Genomic DNA, 25,006 nt, shown 5'->3' on the forward strand with positions numbered 1-25,006 from the left:
TCTTTACCACTAGTGCTGCCTAGGAAACCCAGGAAATGTACATAGCAACTTTATTCATAACAGCCCCAATTTGGGTACAACCTCTATGCCCATTAAAGGGTGAATGCATAAATGAACTGTGGTATATTCACACAGTTCATTGGAATGCAAATGGGAATGAACTATTTATACCAAGCAATGACACAGATGAACCTCAAAATAATCATGCTGAGTGAAAAAAAGCAGACAAAAAAGAATTCATACTATAAGACTCTATCTATCAAAAAAAAATCTAAAAATGAAAATTGATGTATAATGACAGAGAGACATCAAGGTTTGCTTGAGGGCGGGGGAATGAAGGAAGGTGGGAGAGATCCCAAAAGGGCATGAGGAAACTGGAGGCTTGATGGATTGTTCCCAATCTTGACTGCGGTGCTGGTTTCACAGGGGGGTGTGTGTGTGTGTGTGTGTGTGTGTGTGTCTGTCTGTCTGTCTGTCTGTCTGTGTGAAAACCTATCCAATTGTGAGCAGGAGGAAGGGAGGCAGGAAGATCAGTCTGGCCAGGCATGCTTGGATGTGGGATGGATATTTCAAACGTGGCAACTTCTGAGCTCCAGTCTCACTCAGCACCCATGTCCATGCATCTGTGTAGGGAAGGCGGATTTTCAAGGATGCCAGCAAGCAGTGTCCTTTGTTTTGGCAAAAGGCAACTGGCAGGGGAGACCAAGGGTGGAGAGGGAGGCTCACCTGCTAGCAGAAATAAGTAAGTCAATGTGAGCCTTTAGGAGAGGGGACACTGAGGATGCCAGGATGTGAGCTGAGGAGCTGAGGGTGACACCTTGCGGGTGTGGCTTCCTGCCAGAGCTGACCCCCTTTCAGAAAACAGGCAGGAGGCTGGAGCAGACTTCCGATTTCTGCTCCCAGATGGTAGGTGGGGATTAAGAGAGTGTAGCTCTGGGCACCAACCACAGTTTCTCAGGATATGTCAGTATTTCCTGCCCGCATCTGGTGCCCGGAGAAAACTCCAGGCCTATCAAACCCAAGAGGGTTTAGGTGCTGGAGCTGAAGCTTGCACTGAGAAAGCCACGCACACACTGGCAAATCGGAAGAGGAAGCCAAACAGCTGGCAGCCAGCATGAGACATTTTCTCCCTTATGAGTTGTGTCTGTTCCTACTTGGAGTGATTCCAGCGCCATTGGGGAAAATCTGCCATCCTCCATATACTGTCCCCAGTTCAGGAGTGGATGGCTGCAATGCAGCTATTAGAGTTTCATCTTTGGGTTTAAGACCGCCATTCACACCGGTGAGAATGTTCCAACCAGCTAAGGGTGGAAGGGGGAAGGGTGAGAAGTCACTGGGTTCCTCCAGAGGGTGAAATATGGGGTTCCTGAGAAACAGGGGAGACAAGAGATGCTTAAAATTCCACTTTGTATCTCTCCCTGGGGCTTGCCCCGAGAGGGAGATGAAGGAAAATTCTAAGGGAGAGATAGGCATGGAGGCAGCCTGGTAGCCAGGCTGTAATCTGAGCCGTAGAGGGATTTCCTGCAGTAGGGAATTGGTGTCTGCTTCAAGATCCAAGAACCAAACAGGGGATCCCCAAGCCCCAAGTCCTCAGTATACACCATCACTGAGGAAAGAATGGAGGGACTCCCCAGCTGGTGGTGGGAAGGAGCCTGGCCCTAGCCAGACCCTCCTGTTCCTGGGGCTCGGGAGGTGAGACCTCATCTCCACCAACACACACCCTTCAGGTGGTCCTCCTTTTGGATACTTGCGGTTCAGCTTCTCAGCTGTCCCCTGTGCAAATGTGGAGGATGGAGGAGTTGTCAGAGGACAGTCAGGATTAGGAGGTGCCTGTCTGCAGAGAGGTGAGAGGAGGGGCCTATCTCTGAGGTCAGAGCAGGTAGTGGACTGGATTGACTGTGGCTAGGAGTGGAGATACGGTCCACCACCAGCCATCTTGTACAGATGAGAAACAGTCCCCAGGAGGTGAATTACTTACTCAAGGTCACACAGTTGGTGTGTCGAGAACCAGGACCTAAAGAAACCCTTCGTACAGATTAGGAACCAAGACTCAGAGAGGTGGAGTGATTTCCTGGAGCTCGCGCAGCTTGGGGGATGGGGGTTCTGGCCCAGGGCCACTCACTTCCAGAGCTCACATTCCCTGCATCCTGCTCCCCATCCTCCTAACTGGGAGAAAGGATCCAGGAGAAAGTAAATTCAGGACAAGGGAAGCTTGGGAAAGCAGGGGGCAATTTTGAAGGAAAAAATTTTTTTAAATGCATATATCCTAGGGGGAAGAAAAACCACATTCAATCTTTTAATCTCACTCCTAAAACACATATTTTTTTAAACTACATACAGAAAAAGTTCACCATGATTCCATGGGGCCCTAGAGGTTCCTAGGCACAAAGTCTTGCTGTGTCCCCTATTTCTTTGATTATAGGAAACAGCCTTCATTCAGCCTCCTCAATCTTCCCTGAGTTCAAATGGGCAGGTTCAAGCAGTTGTTAATTAAGGAAGGGAGGGAATGGGAGACCAAGGAGAAACAGCCAAGAGCAGCCTAGGGGCAAGGTCGTGTTTCCCATCAAAGGATACACACAAACATATCTTTGATATATTCTGCAGATATCTGCAGAACCATTAAACTTCAGCTTCTTTGGCATTAATGGTTGGGGCATAGACAAATGGTTTGCCTTGCTGAAGAAGCTGAGGTTCTATGAAGACCTACAAGACCTTCTAGAACTAACACCAAAAAGAGATATCCTTTTCATCATAGGGGACTGGAATGCAAAAATAGGAAGTCAGGAGATACCTGGAGTAACAGGCAAGTTTGGCCTTGAAGCACAAAATGAAGCAGGGCAAAGGCTAATAGAGTTCTGCTAAGAGAACTCACTGGTCATAGAAACACCCTCTTCCAGCAACACAAGAGATGACTGTATACATGGATATCACCAGATGGTCAATACTGAAATCAGATTGATTATATTCTTTGCACCCAAAGATGGAGAAGCTCTATACAGTCAGCAAAAACAAGACCAGGAGCTGACTGTGGCTCAGATCATGAACTCCTTACTGCAAAATTCAGACTTAAAATGAAGAAAATAGGGAAAAGCACTAGACCATTCAGGTGTGACCTAAATCAAATACCTTACAATTATACAGTGGAAGTGAGAAATAGATTAAAGGGATTAGATTGGATAGACAGAGTGCCTGAAGAACAATGGATGGAAGTTCAAAACATTGCCCAGGAGGCGGTAATCAAAACTATCCCTGAGAAAAAGAAATGCAAAAAGGCAAAATGGTTGTCTGAGGAGACCTTACAAATAGTTGAGAAAAGAAGAGAAGTGAAAGGCAAAGGAGAAAAAAAGATATATCCATCTGAATGCAGAGTTCCAGAGAATAGCAAGGAGAAATAAGAAAGCCTTCCTCAGTTATCAGTGCAAAGAAATAGAGGAAAACAATAGAATGGGAAAGACTAGAGATCTCTTCAAAAAAATTAGAGCTACCAAAGGAAAATTTCATGCAAAGATGGGCACAATAAAGGACAGAAACGGTATGGACCTAACAAAAGCAGAAGATATTAAGAAGAGGTGGCAAAAATACACAGAACTATACAGAAAAGGTCTTAATGACCCAGATAACCACAATGGTGTGATCATTCACCTAGAGCCAGACATTCTGGAGTGCAAAGTCAAGTGGTCTTAGGAAGCATCACTACGAACAAAGTTAGTGGAGGTGATCGAATTCCAACTGAACTATTTCAAATCCAAAAAGATGAGGCTGTGAAAGTGCTGCACTCAATATGCCAGCAAATTTGGAAAATTCAGCAGTGGCCACAAGACTGGAAAAGGTCAGTTTTCATTCCAATCCCAAAGGCAATGCCAAAGAATGTTCAAACTACCACACAATTACACTCATCTCACACGCTAGCAAAGTAACACTCAAAATTCTCCAACCTAGGCTTCAACGGTACATGAATTGAGAAATTCCAGATGTTCAAGCTGGATTTAGAAAAGGCAGAGGAACCAGAGATCCAATTGCCAACATCAGTTGGATCATAGAAAAAGCAAGACAGTTCCAGAAAAACATCTATTTCTTCTTCATTGACTTACACTAAAGCCTTTGACTGTGTGGATCACACCAAACTGTGGAAAATTCTTAAAAAGATGGGAATACCAGACCTTACCTGCCTCCTGAAAAATCTGTATGCAGGTTAAGAAGCAACAGTTAGAACCAGACATGGAACAACAACTAGTTCCAAACTGGGAAAGGAGTACGTCAAGGCTGTATATTGTCACCCTTCTTATTTAACGTATATGCAGAGTACATCATGTGAATGCTGGGCTGGATGAAGCACAAGCTGGAATAAGATTTCTGGGGGAAACATCAATAACCTCAGATATACAGATGACACCACACTTATGGCAGAAAGCGAAGAACTAAGGAGCCTCTTGATGAAAGTGAAAGAGGAGAAAAAAAAAAAAAAGAAAGTGAAAGAGGAGAATGAAAAAGTTGGCTTAAAACTCAACATTCAAAAAACTAAAATCATGGCATCCGGTCATCACTTCATGGCAAATAGATGGGGAAACAGTGGAAACAGTGACAGACTTTATTTTGGGGGGCTCCAAAATCTCTGCTTCCCTGGTGGCTCAAACGGTAAAGCGTCTGCCTACAATGCGGGAGACCTGGGTTCCATCCCTGGGTCGGGAAGATCTTCTGGAGAAGGAAATGGCAACCCACTCCAGTATTCTTGCCTGGAAAATCCCATGGATGGAGGAGCCTGGTAGGCTACAGTCCATGGGGACACAAAGAGTCGGACACGACTGAGTGAATTCACTCTCACTCAAAATCTCTGCAGATGGTGACTGCAGCCATGAAATTAAAAGATACTTGTCCCTTGGAAGAAAAGCGATGACCAACCTAGACAGCATATTAAAAAGCAGAGACATTACTTTGCCAACAAAGGTCCAGCTAGTCAAAGCTGTGGTTTTTCCAGTAATCACATATGGATGTGAGAGTTGGACCATAAAGGAAGTTGAGTCCAAAGAATGGATGCTTTTGAACTGTGGTGTTGGAGAAGACTCTTGAGAGTCCCTTGGACTGCAAGGAGATCCAACCAGTCCATTCTAAAGGAAATCAGTCTTAAATATTCATTGGAAGGACTGATGCTGAAGCTGTAGCTCCTATACTTTGACCACCTGATGCAAAGAACTGACTCCTCGGAAAAGACCCTGATGCTGGGAAAGACTGAAGGCAGGAGAAAGGGATGACAGAGGATGAGATGGTTGGATGGCATCATCGATTCGACGGACATGAGTTTGAGCAAGCTCTGGGAGCTGGTGATGGACAAGGAGGCCTGGTGTGCTACAGTCCATGAGGTCGCAAAGAGTCAGACACAGCTGAACAACTGAACTGAAGTGAACACTTGGTAAACATCCTTTGATCCAGGAATCTTTTTTTTTTTCTGGAAATATGCCCCATGGAATTAATTCTAGATATTGAAAAGCATTTTTCTTTCATTTTAACAAAGACGTTTGCATGGAGTTAGAGTGTGTAATAGATGCCATTGAAATCAGACAATGCACAGAGGATACACAGGGATGGGACCATGCTTTCCAAACCAACATAGGATGAGGGCTCTTCTCTCTCATTTGTTGATCAATATGTCACTCAAAGTCTCACACAAACATAAACTAGTTATATTTAGTTCTATATTAACTAAAGAGAATAAAATACAAGATGTAATGATATGAAAATGGAATTCTCCAAGGAGATACGAAGTATATATTTCCTAGCTTTTACTTTTCTTTACTTATTTTTTAATATATTGACTTTTAAAAGATTTTTTTAATGTGGACCATTTTTAAAGCCTTTATTGAATCTGTTACAATATCGCTTCTGTTTTATGTTTGGTTTTTGGGTCACGAGGCATGTGGTATCTTAGCTCCCTGACCAGGTATCTAACCCACAACCCCTGCTTTGGAAGGTGAAGTTTTAACAAGTGGACTGCTTGCAAAGTCCCAACCTTGCACAGTTTTTAAATCCAGAAAATTTATCTATACAAAAACTGTAGACACAGTCTGATTAGTAAGCCCCCTTTCCACAGAGACTATAATTTCTGGCCACAGCGGCCTGTCCTGGACAGTGAAGACAGCCGGGTTCTTGAACCCATTTCCGGCTCTCCTGCCTGAAGGGCACCTCCAGTTCACAAACTGGGGGAAACGCTCCTTTACTCAGCTCTTCTACTTTCTGTCTTTGCCCCACCTACCACCCCCCACCTACCGCCCCCCACCCCCGCCCCACTTCCTCCTGACCCCACATGGTACTCACTCAGCCTCCTCAAGTATAAAACAGCATCTTCGTACCCTCGGTAGTAGTAATTGTGGAGGATCTGCAAGGTGGAGCACCGGGAAATAAGTAAGGGTGCAGCAACGCAGAGCCTGGCGGCCCCCTGGCCCGAAGCAGCTGCTTCCACTGCTCTTCAGCTTCCTTGGATGGGCTTTTCAAAATGTACTCCTCCCTTGCTATCTGCTGAGAAGTGCGGGGCAGTTCCTGACCATGTGTCCATAGTGATGCTGCATGAAGGTGTTAAACCATTCACAGCTGATCATCAGTGTCCCCTGGGCCGCAGAGCGTGAGAAGTCTCTAGTAGAACCAGAGAAGGTGCATTTGGACAGTGGGAAGAGCAGAACTAGGAGACGGGGCTCAAATCCCAGCACAGCCACTTATCGGCTTGCTGGCTGTCTGAATGTGACCTCTCACAGCCTCAGTTTCTTCACTTGTAAAATGGGAATAATAACTGTATGTATTACAGAGGATGCTGCCGGATTACCCGAGATATTGCCCATAACACCTTTTCTGTAAAGGGCCAAATAGTAAATATTTGGGGCTTTGCAGGTCACACATAGTTTATGTCATTTCTTTTTTATATTTTTATTTTCAACAATGCCTTAAAAATAGAAAGTCCATTCTTAGCTCACAAGCGATGGGCTGGATTTGGCTCCTGAGCCATAGTTTGCTGACCCCACACTGCATGTCAGAGTGCAAGAGTTCAGCCAACATTCCTATCAGCAGTTCTGACACAGTCAGGGGGAAAGAATTGAGGCTGGAAGCACCTTGGGCACTTGTTCATTCCTGGGTAGCAGCAAGGCCAGGATACAGGTTTACAAGGAAGTTTAAGGGACCAGTGAAGGGGGAAAACACAGATGGACTGAGTGGGGCCCCCCGGCTCCCCCATCCCAGTCCTCCTCCCCACCCGACCACCCTCCCTGGCTCTCCCTGCGCCCACTCGCAGATCCCTGTGTCTCTCACCATCAGGTCTGGGGGGAACAGGGCATGGGTCATCCTGGCAATGTTCTCCAGGGAGAACTGGAAGGAGCAGTTGAACAGGCGGAAATCGTGGAAGATGGCTGGGCAGTCCCGCGGGCAGATGTCCTGCTGCCCGCTGAAGGTGGAGATGGTGATGGAGTCGGTCCAGAAGGAGCAGGGCTGCATGCCGGAGAAGCCCCCGTCGATGTACCGCTGTGGGGCAGGGGGTGCCCGTGAGAAGCGCTCATCTGGGGTCAGAGGCCCTCTCCCCCACTCAGGTCATCGAAGAAATGGGTCTTGGGACTTAACTAATGGTCCAGAGGTTAAGACTCAGCCATCCCAGTGGGAGGGGAGAGGTGTGGGGGCATGGGCATGGGTTTGATCCCTAGTCTGGGAACTAAGATCTCAAAGGCCACGTGGTAAGGCCAAAAAACCAAAGGAAATGGGTTCCTCGGGAGAAGCTCTGACACCAAGGCTCGGGGGCATCCATGCTCTGGGTAAAGTTGGCACAGTCACTGTTTGTCAAGTCCCTCAACGGCTGAGGGCAGGGCTGGGGAATGGAACCCATCCCCTGGGCCTTATGAGAAGGTGTACATGCGGTGAGTCTGAGCAGGTTGTGAGATATTCCCCCTCTAGGCTGCTGCAGGGCCCAGTTGCCTTCCTCTGTTGAGGTCAGACCTCCCCCCACAAACCCTTCAGAACCCTCCTCACCACCAAGTGTCCACCCTCAAGCCCCTTCCCCTCTTGGGGCTTCTGTTCCCTCAACTATGAACAAAGGATCACAGACACAGAGGCTCCAACTCTCTGGGCGCCTGAGAATTACATGGATGACATGCAACAAGGGACCATCTGCTAGCTGACTCTAGTCTCTGGATCTCATTTTCTCTAGATGTAAAATGAGGAGGAGATGTGGGTTAAATCCTCTTGCTCAGAGTGTGGTCTGTGGACCAGCAGCATCTGCATCAGCTGAAGCTGGTTAGAGGCGCAGTCTCACCCTGACTGCATTTTCCCACTGGGAAAATCTGGCAAACTTGTGGAGCCTTGACTTGCCAGGCTTAGCAATGGGTTGGTGGGTGCAGAGAGAAGCCCAACCCACTGGGGGAAAGGCCATCTTAAAGCCCCAGAAATCCATCTACATTGGGAATTCTAAGTAGGAAAACGCAAGGGCCTTTTCAATTCTTATGGTCTTCCCACTGAATTCTGAGACCATCCCTCACAGATGTGGGTCACAGGGGCCCCCCTGGATCCCAGCTCGCCCCCTCCCATGCTGAAACACGTACCACGCCACGGTAAGTTGGAGGAATAAGGCCACAGTACACAGGGACAAAGCAGCTGCAGTACAGGGCCTGTGGGGAGAGGACAGGGCGGACACACCTGAGGCCTGGGGGCTGAGTGGGGAGGACTGACCTGCAGCCTCTGGGCCACCACTAGCCTGGCCCTCCTTACACCAAGGTGGAGGCCTTGCCCAGGGAAGTGGGGCCCCAAGTCAGTTACCCTGACTGGGTCCTTGGTAACCTCCTTGGTTCGTCTGGGCAGGGTGTCCCAGCTTTAAAGGGAGAGAGTGGCCTGAGTGATATCCAGGCTTCCTTCTGGCACCAAATTCCCATGAATCCAATGGGATTCAACAACCATTGTTATGTATCTGGCCTGGGCCTTTGGAATCAAAGGATATGCCCACCCTTGGGAATGTTCAAAGAGGGTGGTGACAGATGCTGTGATGGAGGTAGGCATGGGCAACGGGGCCGCAAAGAAGCACCCAACCCAGCGGGTGCAAGGCCGGCAGGTAATGAAGGAAAGTTCCCTGGCAGGAGTGACTGGAGTCTGATTGCGCAGGTGAAGTGGGGTGGGGAAGGGCATCCCAGGCAGAAGGAACAGCAGTTGCAAAGGCACAGAAGCCTGCTTTGTGTGACCTGCTCTGGCTGGTATGGGCAGGAGGGGGAAGTGGTGGAAGAGGACTGGGGACACAAAAGTCTTGAAGAACTGGGTGCTAGTAAACCCAAGGGACATGAGGCGGCTGGAGGAAGTGTCCATGCCCACCGTCTATACCTCCCTCTCACCGGGATCAAAGCCATGCCAGTGTGGGGAAGTGAGGATGGGTGGCAAGGGCCTTGCATTCAGAGGAGGGAAGGGGAGTGGAAATAAGTGTGGAGGGGCATGTGCTCAACCCCTTTGTCCTGAAAGAAAATTGGGGATATCCACAGCACTCTTCAACACTAACAATTCCTAACTAAAGTTTACATTAATGGGGGCTTCCCTGGTGCCTCAGTGGTAAAGAATCCACCTGCCAATACAGGAGAGATGTGTTCGATCCCTGGTTTCCAAAAAGGTCCTACATGCCTCGGAGCAACTAAGCCCGCACACCACAGCTACTGAGTCTGTGCTTTAGAGCCCAGAAGCAGCAACTACTGAAGCCTGAGCACCCTAGGGCCAGGGCTCAGCAGCAAGAGAAGCCCTTGCACCTCGACTAGAGAGTAGCCCCCACTCTCTGCAACTAGAGGAAAGCCCGCGCAGCCACAAAGACCCGCGCAGCCAATAAGTAAGTAAATAAAATTATTTTTAAAATTATATTGATGAGCTTAGAAAAGTGCACTATCAGAGGCCCCTTTCCATTTCGTGATAATGCAATCCTTTTTATCAAGGACCAAAGGAAGAGAAAGGGCAAAGGGAGGCCGTTCCCACAAACTGGGAGTAATTCAGAGGGGAAACACTGCAGCCCAGGCCGACAGGAGCCACAGGACCTCTGTTGATAACACAGACGGGCCTCTGAGAAGCTGCAGGATCAAATCAGAGGGCAAGGCAGAGGCAAAACGGGCGGGACTCTGAGCGCTAAAACGTGGGATGGTGACCAAGTCTGATTCGTTTTTGGCGTCTCTCTGTGTCCATCTCGTTTAACAGCGTGCCTGACACAGAAAGGCGGTTGGCAGGAGGGTGAAGGGAGGGAAAAACTTGGGAAGCAGAAAACAGAAGGAAGTGAGGCAGACAGGTGGACCGTCCCAGAGGCCTGTCAAAAAACCAAGACCAGCCTCTCCTTTTCGGCCCCAGCTCTCTGGCCCCGCTCTCATCCCCAGCCCCGCCCACTAGGCCCTGCCCACTAGGCCCTGCCCTTATTCCGAGCCCCGCCCTCACACCCAGGTCCCGCCCTGGCCCCGCCCCTATTCCCAGCCCCGCCCACCATGCCCCGCCCCTCATACCCAAATCCCGCCCCCTTGCCTCAATGAGCTCCTCCTTGGACGTATACTCTGAAACCACCACACTCTCTCCATCCGTGAACCTGGTGAGGGCCACGTGGAGCTTCCCGGTGGTGACCTTGTAAGAGTCCTCAGGCAGGACCCGGTATAGAAACTGCCTCATCATCTGCACCATCTTACAGGACGGCGATAAGGGACCCAAGAAGGACTTCTTCACCTCGGCCACACCCACATTGAGGACGCGAAGGTATTCATCTGCGGAGGAAGCAGAGAGGAGCAGGTTCTCAGCAGCCCCTATGGCATAAAGAGGTCAGGGACAATTATGCCATCTCATCCTGCATCCAATAAATAGAAAAACCTGTAATTCTGACGCAGGATAGGTCTCAGGCATCAACCTGTCATTCTGCACGTGAGGAAAGCGAGGCACAGAGGAATGAAATCACTGGCTCCCGAGAGCCCACCGCTAGTCAGGCGTCCTGACTCCTTCAACTGAGGGCAAAGGACCACGTTTCTACCCCACCACCAGACTGCATTCTTTTGAGTCTTAGAGACTTTTTGCCCTCTATGAGAGTCCCATTAAGTGATATAGTTGAAAGGCTTCACTCAGTGACACCCTGGACCACATGCTTAGTGACTGCTGCATCTGTGGGCAGGAGGGGGTGCTAACCTTGAGGCAGGGGAATCACAGGGAGGGTAAACTTTGTCTTGAAGCCATTGCATCATCTTCCTTTTATGGCCCCTGGCCTAGGCCTGAGAGGGAGAAGGCCCTGAAATGCGCACACAAGGCTGTGTTGCAGGGGTTCCCAGGAGGGCAAGCAAGGTGAACCTTCGGCCTGCTTCTGAGAGGGGCACAGCCTGGGCACATAAGAGCCTACCCATGCCAGATTGCAGGGTGGGGGGGCTCAGAGGTCAGATGTGTTGTCCAGGGGGCGGCAGAGGAAGGTGTGCCCTGCCCTGCCCCCCGCCACCCCCAGAATTCCACCAGGGAAATTAGAGTTGTGCACTGAATAAGAAGTGCTGTCACAGCAGTAATACTGTGAGGTAGGTAGTTCTGGCCTCATTTTACCAATCAAGAGACTGAGGCTCGGAGAGCTAACATAAGTTGCCCAAGGGCAACCATCTGGTAAGTGAACAAAGTGGGATTTTAACCTAGAGTGTGTGACCCAGGAACTCATCTCCTTCACTACATTAAGCTAAAAGCTTTCAGAACTGGGCCTGTACCTGCTTCTTGCCAATTGCTGCTAATTTTTATCTTGTGCAAACCTGCTGGGAAAATCAGGAATGGAAACAGATCTGAAAAGGACTGCTAATTTTTACAGCAAACATTTAATTGTAAAACAACCTATACTGGGACTTCCCTGGTGGCCCAGTAGTTAAGAATCTGCCTGCCAATGTAGGGGACAGGAATTCGCTCCCTGGTCCAGGAACTAAGGTCCCACATGCTGCAGGGCAACTAAGTCCATGAGCCACAACTCTGAGTTTGTGTACAGCACGTGCTGAAGTCTGCCTGCCCCAGAGCGGGCACGCTGCAGCCAGAGAGCAGCCCCACTTGCAGCAACTACAGAAAGCCTGTGAGTAGCAACAAACAGCCCGTACACCACAATGGAGACCCAGCACAGCCAAAAATAAAGAAATTAATTAATTGAGTGTTTCTTTTAAAGCAAAACCCAAAACATCCTATACAAAAGAACTTTCTTACAATTAGCATCATGTAGCAATGGCTACTTGGAAAGCTGTGCAGTCGTAAGCTCTCTGCCACTTTAGGTCATCAAGCAGAGGTAGGACAAGTACCTCAGCCAAAGAACTCATCAAAGGGATTCCTGCATGGGTGGTAAGGACCAAGATTCCTTCCAACTTCTGGGAGTCTCATGGCTGCCTGACAGTAAATCTGAGAAGCTATCACAGGGGACATGACTATCCTATTTACAAACAGAGCGTCTGAGGCACAGAAAGGTTAAGTGATTTGTCCAAGGTCATTCACAGCGATTTGGGGACAAACCAAAGCTAGGGGTGCTCTACTCCTCTCACATTTTTACCATTCACAGATTATTCCTCATTAATCCTGGAAGCAGGTAAGATAAGGAGCTTCCGTATCACTTTATAGATGTAGAAACTGAGGCAGAGAAAAGCGAAGAGTACTGCCTGAGGTCAGACAACCAGGCAGTGTTTCTTCTGACTACAGACCCCACCTCCTTTCTCTGGGTGTTGGACTGATCCCAGAGGCTGAGCCAGCCTGGGTTGCCATGGTGACGGCCTTTTCTCTCCAGCATTCAGAATCACAGCTGCCTGGATGTAGTTGGGGCTGACCTGATCAACGCAACATCTTAGCCATCACCCCCTTACAGGGGAGGATCCTGCTGGCGAGCTGGGAAGGCTCTGCAATTTTAGCAAGATTAGCCTTTACCAAGTGCCAATCTGTACAGACTGTTTTCCCTTGGGGGCAGGGAGCGGCCGCAGCCAACCCACCAGTAGGTTATGAGGCAACCAAGCATTTTGATACCAAGGTGTTATTGGGTCACTTGAGTTCTTGCCCATAAGACCAATCAGGTTGGAGAGTCAAGTTAGGGTGGGGACTCGCTTTTTGGCAATTCTTAAAGAGCAGCTTGAAGTGGCCTCACAGGGTTGGTGGCCTTTCTCACAAGCCTCAGAGTCAGGAGTACCTGGCTCAGCTTCCCCCCCTCCTCAACTCCTGGACGCCTAGCAGGAGGTGCTCACTAGGACTGCTGGAAGGAAATTTGTTTTCACTCCACAGGAAATACATATTCATTGTGGAAAAAAGAAAATTTTTTTAATGCAGATGAGCAAAAAGAAAGTAAAATTAATGTCTTGGAATTCCTTCACCCAGAGGTTAACATTTGGTTTGTGTCTTCCTAGACTATTTTATATACTTATTCTTACTTACAAGAATACTTACATAGAGTCATACTACACACACTATTTTGTGACTTGCTTTTTTTTTACCTAATCATCTCTTTCCACATCAGTAAGAATCCATTTATAACCTAATTCATGAGCATCATGGACAGATATTTGTAAAGATATATCATTATTTATTGAGCAGGTCCCCAATACGGGTTGGCTACTTAGTTTCCTTGCTTTTTCTAAACAGTTTTGCAGTGAATCATCTCTTGTAAATTCTTTGCCATGTCCTTAATTATTGTCGTCAGGATAAATTCCTATACATGGGAATGCTAGGTCAAAGGCATGCATATTAGTCTTGTAATACTTAAATCATTGCTTTGGTATATTATCCATTTACAGTCAACTCTCAGTTGTATATGGATGGTGGTGGTTGACAGGGACAGGGCAGTGGCCAAGGTAACATAGATATCTCCTATATACTTACATATGAAAAATGGTGCTATCTGGAAATTAGGAGGGTAGCCAGGTTGAAAGGCGGCAAGAGGTTGTCTGATTGCTCCCACTCAGGTGCCCAGCTTAATATTTTTTCCTACTGCTCACTAGGATGGCATCCCAAAGTGTGCAGAGTTATCTCTGTCTCACCTTGCTTCTCTTCAGGTCTCATTCTCTGCATCTCTTTCTCTCTGTCTTCTCAGAGAAAAACACCTAATCTTCTGGTTAAACTAGTCTCTATTGGTAGAAAATCAAGTGTTAAGCATAGCGATTGCTGGGTGCTGCAAGGAGGGATAAATTTAGCCGGCTTCTTTATGCATCTCTGTTCTTTCTAGCACCTTCTCCCATTTAAAGGCCTCCTTCCAAGCTGCAGGCTGCTGGGCTCTGAAACATAGTGTCCCACAAGGACCACAGCAAGATGGATTTAAAAGCAGCTCTGTGGGAAACTCAAGGTGGGCTGCTGCCACCCCCAGGCCACACCCGCCACGACCACTTTTGTTCCTTCCCACCTCCTTTCCCACCTTTGTCTTTACTCTAACTGTGGGTCTGTCTCCGAAATCAAGGAGACTCTCTGAGGGCTGGTCTCTGTGGTCCTTCTCTCTCCATGACCTCTCACTGCACTTTGCCCATGGAAGACCCTTCAGAAACTTTGCTCTACGTTGGGAACTCCTCAAGGAAGGGATGGGCCACACTCACCTACACACACCAAGCCTCCCACAATACTTGGTGGGTGCTCGGTGTTTGTTCAGAACATGAACAAAGGAAAATAAAAAGCGAACAGAGCAAGCAATGGAAATGCTTACAGGGAAGAGTTACTTGACTTAATTACCCAATAAAAATTTGAAGGCAAGATCATCACAGATGGATAACAGAGTCAGTCATATTGATAAGTATGGCCAACTCACCAGGTTTTATGAGTGTATTGTACCAAAATCTTCAGTTGAAAAATAAATAAGATCCTGGGACTGGGAGGTTTTGAAGAGCATTTGGAAACCACTCCAAGACTTAGCCACTCGGAGACTCTTTTCTGTGACCAGATCCAGTTCTTAAAAAGAGGTTAGGCTTTGGAGCCAGGGAGATTTGGTTCAAATTCCAGCTTTGCCACACACTACCTGGGTCACCTTGGCAAGTCAAATAACTTCTTCTAGCCTCAATTTTTTCACCTATAAAATGGGTATAATAATAATTATATACCTTACTGGGTTGTTATGAGGAAGATCTTTTTTTTTTTCATTCTTTTTAGGAAGACAGTTTTTTTTTTTTTTAAAGAGCCTGCACATAGTAAGTGCTCAATACTGGTTATGCTGGTAATTCTCCATGTAACCGTGGACAGTGTTTCTTGACGTCTCTGGTTTTCAGCTTTCTCACCTGAACATGGGACAATGATTCCAACCCACATCTTCATCAAGGTGCACTCAGGCTCACTTAGGGGTTCAAGAGAGCAAAGGTACAGGCACTGTGGAGATGCGAGGATGTACCCAGTTTCAGGGCACGCTGAGGGGATGGGTTGGGTGTAATGTATTTTGGGCACATTTGGCAGTAGCACTCCTTCCCCTGTCAACTTGGGGGGCCCTACAGATTTAGAAGGGGAAAGGGGGTTTTAGTAAAATCACTGAAGAGGAAAGAAAGAATTAGATACATGTTTATCTTATTTATTTGCTTAAGTGCCTAATGTTTCTCCCTTCATGTGGGCAATGATGGTCTCCACATTGTTCATCCCTTTGTCCCATAGTGCATGGAACATGGTAGGCACTTAATAAACACAGATGCATCCATGAATAATGAATATATGAGTAAACCCAGAATTCAAGGGAGGAGGCTCAAAGAAACAGCTATTTAAGGTGACCCAGAGTGTAAAAACAGAAGGCTTCTCTTCCCCTCCTTCACATAGCCTTCATGCTGAGTGTTAAATCCTAGAAAGATGGGCACTTGGCAGCTGACAATTTAAACTGCTGGGGATCCCATTCACAGGGTGCCCGAATTAACTCGGCCGTGCGGGATGAATTTGCGGTGGAGGATGGGACTAGAGGCCCCAGCCTCCCGCGGACTGGTAGCCTAGCAACAACTTCCAGCTCAGCCAATCACCGTGAGGCTCCCTGCAGCTGCGGGAGCTGTGGGCAAGGGTGTGGGGGTGGGGGGTTGAAGTAGGGGGCGCAGCAGCCCCCCCACCCCCACCCCGGGAGGCACTGGCGAGCAGGCTTGCGTTCCCAGGAAAGCCATGCAATTCCCCGAGTCCCTGAGTGGAGACCCTGGGAGCCTACTGCTTTTACCTGATCCCTAATTGTAGGCTGAGTTATAGGCTGTATTTCCCTGTGGGTATATCTTGATTGCCCGACTCCACTGTAATAATTATTATTTGTATTATCTTAGCAACAGTCGTTTACCCAAGCAGGTTTTCACACTATAATCTCAGTTTATCCTCACAGAGACAGCAAGCCCCCCGGGGCGGGGGGGAGGGGGGGGTTGGGGGGGCGGGATGTCGGGGAGACAGGTTTATTCTCCATCTTATTTCTGTATCCTGCACTGCAGGGGCACTGATTGAAAAACAATTGGCCTGAAGCTGCAGAGAGTCACCACTGGAAGGTTCATGGAGACTCTGATTTTTCAGTCAAGAAGTCTTTGTTCAAAATGAATACGGGGAGGAAACCCACAAAAGAGGGGATACATGTATATGTATGGCTGATTCACTTTGCTGTACAGTAGAAATGAACACAACATGGTAAAGCAGCTATACTCCAATTAAAAATAAATAATGAGAAAAAAAGAAAAGAAATCTCAATATGTAAAACAACTAAAAACAGGGCTGTTCTGGGCTGAAGGCAAGTGGGGTCTCAGGCCCTGCCCAATCTCCCTAGCCCATCCTGGGAAGGAAGGTCCTGAAAGCACACCCCTGAAACTCCTAAGGATCTAGGAGCTTAGGTCAAAAATGCTAAACCAGACTCATTCTCTCATTTTCTATAGGAAATCCAGCAGGACAAAGGTTGAGCTCAATACATATGGCTGAATGGCCGCTGGCTGGTGGGCTAAATGGAGAGATGAATAAAGAATGGATATATCCTAGGTCATACTGTCTATGTTAGCAGAAACTAGAACTAGAATCTATGAAAAAACCCACATTTTCCTTCTCTGTTCTGAATGTATTCTTGGCTTTAGGCAAGAGCAAAACAACTCTGACCTAGTAAGCACTTAAATAAACAACTCCCCCCCCCAAAAAAAAAACACAATACTTCTTAAGGATAATGACAATTTTCCACACAGACCTTCTTTCTGACCCTAAGGGTTTACCAAAGAATTGGCATCAAGTTCAAATCATCCTATATCAGGTTGCCATGGAAACAGCAGTGCCTGCCACTGGTACATCACGTGGATTCCTACCAAGTTGCCTGTGGTGCTTTTTCCTGGGGCCTGGGGCCTCACACAGCCCCTGTGTGCTTCTTGCCCAGAATGCAGGCATGATCTCCACAAATTTCCACTGAAGGATCTACTGATTACCTTGAGATGGAACAGGCAAAGAGAATGTGTCCCAGCTCTATTCTTTCTGTTCTCTTTGGTGGACCCAGAAGTCTGTTTGGAATTCTGCTCCAAGGTAGAAGCAAATACTGCCCTCCTTCCAGGCTGTGGCCTGTCCTGCCTTACAGGCTCTCCCTTCACTACTGTGGGGACACTGGGATAACGCAAGAGTTGTGAACTAGTCACCCTCCAGGCTTTGTGTGTGTGGGTATGGTCAAGGGACTTCCAGGTGAACCTCTGCTATAAAGAGAAAAGGTCATCTCAGAGCATCTTCTCATTTGAGATTTCCCCAAATTAGGCAGCCACTGCAGAGGAATGCCCATGCCTCCCTCTTTCAAAACCATGATAATTGAAGTTCACTTCTGCTGACTGGCAGTATCCATTGCCCCAGCTGTCTAAGACTTCACTTAGTTGGGTCTGTGACCTACCTACATAGACTACCATTATGTTATGTGAGTTTTGAGGTTCTTATGAAACTACAGGGTTCATTCAATCTCACTCTGCTGTTTATGGAGGAACCAGAGATCAAATTGCCAACATCCTTTGGATCATAGAAAAAGCAAGGGGATTCCAGAAAAACATCTACTTCTGTTGCATTGACCATACCAAAGCCTTTGACTATGTGGATCACAAAAAACTGGAAAATTCTTAAAGAGATGGGAATACCAGACCACCTTACCTGCTTTCCTGAGAAACCTGTATGCAGATCAAGAAGCAACAGTTAGAACTGGACATGGGACAATGGACTGGTTCAAAACTGGGGAAGGAGTACGCCAAGGCTGTATATTGTCACCCTGCTTATTTAACTAACATGCAGAATACATCATACAAAATGCTGGGCTGGAAGAAGCACAAGCTGGAATCAAGATTTCTGGGGGAAATGTCAACAACCTCAGATATTCAGATGATACCACTCTAATAGCAGAAAGTAAAGAGGAACTAAACAGCCTCTCGATGACAATGAAAGAGGAGAGTGATAAAGCTGACTTAAAACTCAACATTCAAAAAACAAAGATCATGGCAGCCAGTCCCATCACTTCATGGCAGATAGATGGGGGAAAAGTGGAAACTGTGACAGATTTTATTTTCGTGGGCTCCAAATTCACTGCAGACGGTGACTGCAGCCTCGAAATTAAAAGATGCTTGCTCCTTGGAAGAAAAGCTATGACAAACCTAGACAGTATATTAAAAAGCAGAGACATCTCTTAGCCGACCAACATCTGTATAGTCAAAGCTATGGTTTTTCCAGTAGTCACGTACGGATGTGAGAGTTGAACCATAAAAAAGGCTGACTGCCAAAGAATTGATGCTTTCAAACTGTGGTGCTGGAGAAGACTCTTGAGAGTTCCTTGGATTGTAAGGAGATCAAACCAGTCAATCCTAAAGGAAATCAACCCTGAATATTCATTGGAAGGACTGAAGCTGAAGCTCCAATACTTTGGCCCCCCGATGAGAAGAGCTGTCTCATTGGTAAAGACCCTGATACTGGGGAAGATTGAGGGCAGAAGGAGAAGGGGATGACAGAAGATGGGATGGTTGGATGGCATCACTGACTCAATGGACATGAGTCTGAGCAAACTCAGGGAGATAGTGAAGGACAGGGAAGCCTGGCATGCTGCAGTCCATGGGGTTGCAAAGAGTCAGACACGACTGAGTGACCGAACAACTGGCTACCACTCTTTGGTACCTCTTGGTGCCACGCCCTGTGCCAGGCTCTGAGGCCTCCTAATTTCACTTAATCTTCATGGCACCCCTTTGAGGTAGGTACTATGGTTATCTCCTCTTTAGATGAGGAAATAGAAGCTCAACCAGTAGCTTGGCTAAAGTCACACACTGGAAAACAGCAGAGCTAGGCCTTGAAGTCTTAAGGGCCTCAAAGCCAGTGTTCTTTCCAGCACAGCCACTGTCTCCACCAGGGACATGCCCTTCATCTCCAGAGCCTCCGGTTCCCACAGTGAGGCAGGAGGGTCAGGGTTGGGGTGGGGGTGTGTGGGGGTGGCTGGTTCCACAGAGGCTCTTGGGATCCGCTTTGCTAGGGTTTAGTTTAGGCATAGCTCCTAAGGGCTCAGTTATCCCTGGGAGACAGGAAGAGCAACAGAACTCAGATCACATCTTCAAACATATGCTCCCCTATCTGCAGACCCAGAGTCCTTTCTCAAGCCCGTCTCTTCTCTCATCAGTAAACAGAGTGCACAATCCCGCTTTTCTTCCCGATACACAGACTTCTATTTATTTACTGACTTTTTACTATCTCTGCAGACTTCACCCTAAAGCCCAGCTGAAGGTCTGGGCCCCTTCCCGATCATCCCCGCTGTTAGCTGTCTCTCCCCCACTACTGTCTGCACCATTTATCTTGGGCTGCCTTGAGTAGCCCATCCTGTCTCTGTGGCTAGCACATTCCTTGAGGGCAGGACCTGTATCAAGAACACCCTCCTCCCCCATTATTGCCTAGCTCAGTGCTGAACACTTAGTAGGTATTCAAGAATGAAATGAAAGCACTATCTAATGTTCCCTTATTTCTGTTTTGCTCCTCCTTATATCCCCAGCCCTTAATTCAGTACCTGGCACACCCTGGGGACTTAATAAATGTGGAATAAGTCAATAATGAATGGTGAAGGCCTCCTCTGATGGTCTGGTGGATAAGAATCCGCCTGCCAATGCAGGGGACATGGGTTCGGTCCCTGGTCCAGGGGTCCAGGAAGATTCCACGTGGTGTGGGGCAACTAAGCCTGTGCTCCACAACTACTGAGCCGGCTTTATAGAGCTTGTGTGCTGCAACCACTGAAGCCTGCACCCAGAGCCTGTGTCCCACAACAAGAGAAGCCCCGGCAATGAGGAGCCCTTGTACTGCAACCAGACAGCAGCCCCCACTGGCTGCAACTAGAGAGAACTGACACACACCGACGAAGACCCAGGGAAGCCACAGATTAATCAACTTTAAAAAATCATGACTGATGAAGAATGAATGAATGAACTGAAGGAGGCGATCAAAGAGTATCTTCTCTATTGGACTGTTGGGACTCTTCCCGACTGCTGGTCAGGAAGGTGGAATTCTTCAGTGACTCAGCCAGACTTGGGGTTTTGAGGGGGCAAACCGCAGAGCAATTTGCTCTGTCAAGCCTGGTCCTAACTCTTGCCCCTATATCCATAGACACAGGAGCCTGAGCTGTGACTGAAGAGGAGATTCTTCTTTATGTGGTGATCTCAGGAGGATAGAGGTGGGTTACCCTCAGGACTGATGAGTCAATTCCCAATTCAAATGTGAGTCAAACCAGTCTAGGTATTTGTTGATCATTGGTCTGCCTCTTTTTCCCTGTAGAATTGGAAATAGAACTCAAACCAAATTTGATCCCAAAGAGAAGCAAAGAAAACATTGCTATTTTAATACTCTCTAAGTGAGCGGGTCTAAGAATGGATCCACCAAATGTAGTGTAGGATCCTGGATTGGATCCTGGGACAGAAAAAGGACATCAGTAGAAAAACTGGCGCAATCTATAGCTGATGGTAATGTTTCAACGTTAATGTCTGAGGGTTGGCAAATGGACTGTGGTTATATGAGAGGGTAACACTAGGTGAAGGATGGGGGCTTCCCAGGTGGTGCTAGTGGTAAAGAACCTGCCGGGCAATGCAGGAGGCACAGGAGATGCAGGCTTGGCCCCTGGGTTGGGAAAATCCCTTGGAGGAGGGCATGGCAACCCACTCTAGTATTCTTGACTGGAGAATCCCATGGACAGAGGAGCCTGGTGGGCTGCAGTCCCTAGAGTGGCAGAGCGTTGGACACAACTGAAGCGACTTGGCGTGCACACATCGGTGAAGGATATACGGAACTGTCTGTACTATCTTTGCAACTTTTCTGTATATCTATCATTATTTCAGAATAACAAGTTTATCATTATTAAAGTAAAAAAAAAAACGAACAAAGGTTGCCCAAGGCTATTAGACACACAGTGCCTGCCACCCAGCAGGGGCTCAGTTAACATCTGCTAATATTGAGGGGACTGAATTAGTATAGGTCACCTGCGTGAGTTGCTTTCCAAATAGATGTTTGCACTGCATAATCAACGCATTCAGAATTTTACCCAGTTTTCCATTCAGCTGTCTTCTACTTTAGTCCAAAGGCTTGTTTGGAGAAAATAATTTTTTGTCTATTTGGTTGGAGAGATTAAACATGTAAAATACAAATTACTTTCTATTCAGTGAATTGAAAGATACTAATTCCAACACGACAGGGGGAGTTACAACCACCTCCACCCAGTGATGTCATTTCTGTACATTTTACAAAAAGGTTTTTTGTGGTTTTTTTTGCATACATCATGTCATTTGATCTCACTTTCTTAACCAATGTGCAAATGATTGCTTAGCCCATGGAGTTTGGTAGGAGAGCTGATGTGTTGCTTGCAAAGCAACTTCTGAAATCATTAGAGAAGATAAAGAAATATAGGAATGAGGAGAGTCCCAGTCTTGGCTCATTGTGGTAGCTAATCTCTCTGAACACCTTTTTCCCACTTTGTAAAATGGGTATAAATATAGGACGGTGAGAAGATAAAAGTAAATGATTCATGCAAAGCTTTAGGCATAATACCTGGCACATTCCAAGGGCCTGATAAATAGTATTATTACTGTGAGTCAGAGCAGAGTTCATGTTACAGAAAACACTGCCATCTCAGGCAGATAATGAACTCTGAGGATGATTTTTGATGAGGACATTTTGATTCTGAAAAGTGCACCGAGCAGCCAGGGCTGAACTTCAGGTTGCATCTGGGCAACAATACGCACATACTCACACTCACTGGCAAGAGGGGGAAAGAGTGGTTTAAAGAACTTTGGAGAGGCTTCTAGTTCCACTAATAGAGCCCTGAGCTGAACAGAAAACTCTCCAGCTTTAGCAACAACATTGTCTTCATCATCAGTGACCACAACAGAACTGTGGTTGACTTCACAAGTTAGAAAGAAAACAGAAATGAAAAAGGAACTGAAAGCCAGTGCCGGGTGAGAGAAAGCTGTTGCTGTGATTATTGGACCAGAAACTGGCAGCGACAGGGCCCTTGGTTCTGGGCTGTGTGAGGGTCAGTTGAACCAAGACCTTGCTTAAAGCCAGGGCCATCCAACAGCTGCTGGGTCAATGAAACATGACAATGGCTTGCCTCTGTGTAGGGCTCTCAGTGAAACAATACAAAGTCTCCCGTAAACATGCAAAGCCCCCAAGCCGGCATTACCTGTGGCTTAGAGCTTGAATTGACACAACCTACAGGGTAATCACCATAAACATTGGTCCTGAGTTGCTGATCACCCTGGGCGCCCGCCCAGGGCCAAGGCAAACCAGCTCAGACAGTCAGTCCTTCTACTGCCACACAGAATTCCCATAAAAAACCAAGTCCTTGTGCAGATGAGTTCACAACTAAAGTATTAAAAAATATTAAACAGACCAGGTTGGAGTCCAGGTCTCTGTTTTAATAAATTTAACAACATCTCTAGGGTGTTCTTTTAGTTAAGTGTGAAAACTGCCGCGTGACCTCTGCTTTTCCATTTCAAGATCGTTTTCTTTTCCCTTGCTCATCCATTCATTCCACATTCATTCATCAAAGACTTATTTTGTGATGACCGTTTGCCCAGCACATTCAGGATTTCTTTTGTCTCTCATCATAACGTCCTAGGAATGTGATCCCACCCCCAAGTTCCAGACGGGAAAACGAAGGAAGCAGCAGGTCACTGGTGGGCTGAGCCTAGCCCCTCACTCCTGGGAGCTGCGTTCTCCACCAGCCCTGCCGTGTCTTGTCCCTTGACTGAACCACAGAGACAGGCCCGTGGGTGAGCGAGCAAAGAAGTCTCCAGAGCCAAGCTTCTCACAGAGGCACTGCGGTCCTCTCGGCACCCGCCCCTGAGGCCCCCGCAGGGCCACTCACAGGACTACACCTGAGTCACCTGCCAATGCCAATATCTTCAGCCGCCCACGGCTCCAGGGCCTCAGGAGGGGTGGCAGGGGCTGCCCGCGGCGGCGGCGACCAGGCAGGGGGGGCACACTGAAACACCCGTCTCCACTGCAGGAGTCAAGCCGGGTCCTGCTGTGCCCAGGCGTGTGGGGAGGGGCCCCAGCTACTCCCCTGGGCCTCCCAGGGGCTCTGCAGCGTCCTTTTAGAACCCATATCCTGTCCGGAAGGACAGCTTGCCTTCCTTCCCAACAATGCAAGCCCATCTGTTGCACCTGCAAATCTCACAGCCTGAAAGACTCTTCTCTCAGAAAACAAAGTTCTCCCTCCCTTCCTTCGAGAGGCCTCCCCACCCAGCCCACCTGACACCGCACCCTCTGATCACTCACCACACCCTTCGCCGGCTTTATTTTCTCCTTTGAGCATGCCTGTTGGTGTTTTTCTATGTTGAGTTATTTACGGCTTCATTTCACCGGGGGAGTGCCAGCTTCATGAGGGCAGAGAGCTGTTTTGTTCGAGGCTGGATCCCTAGGGCCTAGGATGAGAGACAGGGCAAATGGCCTGTCTTATCATCGTACGTTCAGCCAGAAACTGGTCCTCAACTTTTTTGTCTGCACATTAAGTAGGTTAGACAAGAACAGTGAATTTCAAACTTAAAAAAGGAAAAATCATTGGAGATTAGGGTAGGCACAGGGAAAAAAAAAATCACTGGAACACTCTCTTGAAGTGAAATTTTATGAAGAATGGAAAATAGCAGGGCTGTACTCATTGAAGCTGGGGGAAGGCCGCCGGGCGGGGGGCGGGGGTGGGGGGTGGGCTCCAGTGCGTATCCTCTCCCTGCTCTCTTCTTCCTAGCCCCGCCTCGGCCCCCCGCCCCAGAGTCCTGGGGTTCCTTAGAACACAGTTTGGAAATCACTCGCCTGAGCAAGGTCCACCTTCAATCAGTCACTTCCACTTCCTAAGTATAAACACAATCATCCGTAAAGTTGAGGAGCTGGAGTTGCTGACCTTCCTTCTATGGCATTCTGGTATTAGAAGTCATATTAGGTAAACCCCAAAGTAGAAATTGCAGACACATTCAGCGTCACGCCTGCCAAAGGCTGGCAATTGTCAGGAGTCTATCAAGCAGTACTTGCTGGACCAGTAGTTTGTGGGAGCCACGGGGCCAATAAGACCTCAGATTGCTCAACCAATCTAGTTGATGGGATGAGACACAACGTCTGAAACAAGACAGGATGCCATCAAGTGGACAGATTCTATGGGTGAACTTGAGATCCCAGAAAGAGATCCAGTGGGGTAAAATGGGAGGGTGTATTGGGAAGAGGTGTTTTCTCTGGATAGGACACCAGAAAGTCTAGGCAGGGGACACAGAAGGACTGGGGGGGCACTCACATGCCAGCTGCCAGGAGGGCAGCCTGCTGATGGTTCAGTGCTGAGCCCCTCCTCAGCCAACACATTGGACTTGACCTGGTGTTTATGAAATCCAGACCTTGGTCCCAGGAAGGACAGACTTTTTCCATCATCATCATATATCTCAGATATCAAATTATAACTACTATGACAATGGCTGCTAGTTGTCCCCAATATCCATTCTCCCCTTCTTCCTTAGTAGTTGAGCCTTCGATTTTTTAGCTGGACACATGGCATTCCAGAATAGAGTCCACATTTCCCAGGCTCCCTTGCAGTCAGGTGTGGTCATGAAAATGACTTCTGACCCGTGGGATGTGAGGTGACATGGTG

At 47.7% G+C, this 25,006-nt stretch overlaps 1 protein-coding gene across 5 annotated transcripts in view; it reads right to left on the reverse strand.

The window, feature by feature from the left end:
* Positions 1 to 25,006, reverse strand: part of PNPLA1 (patatin like phospholipase domain containing 1) — a 52,822-nt gene that overhangs the window by 16,432 nt on the left and 11,384 nt on the right. For 4 of the 5 annotated variants that reach the window (XR_001917132.1, XM_018039266.1, XM_018039267.1 and 1 more), the window contains exons 2-5: positions 10,498 to 10,730; positions 8,568 to 8,633; positions 7,291 to 7,500; positions 6,310 to 6,370 (exon numbers count right to left, since the gene is read on the reverse strand). Coding sequence is in view for 3 of the 5 variants with exons in the window: in XM_018039266.1 (XP_017894755.1) it covers positions 6,310 to 6,370; positions 7,291 to 7,500; positions 8,568 to 8,633; positions 10,498 to 10,730 (570 nt within the window). In the remaining 2 variants the exon portion in view is untranslated. Of the gene's footprint in view, positions 1 to 6,309; positions 6,371 to 7,290; positions 7,501 to 8,567; positions 8,634 to 10,497; positions 10,731 to 23,655; positions 23,802 to 25,006 lie in introns of all 5 variants that reach the window. The other variant, XR_001917133.1, reaches the window with a different exon arrangement.

Source organism: Capra hircus, chromosome 23 (genome assembly GCF_001704415.2).
Source record: "Capra hircus breed San Clemente chromosome 23, ASM170441v1, whole genome shotgun sequence".
Classification (NCBI taxonomy): Eukaryota; Metazoa; Chordata; class Mammalia; order Artiodactyla; family Bovidae; genus Capra; species Capra hircus.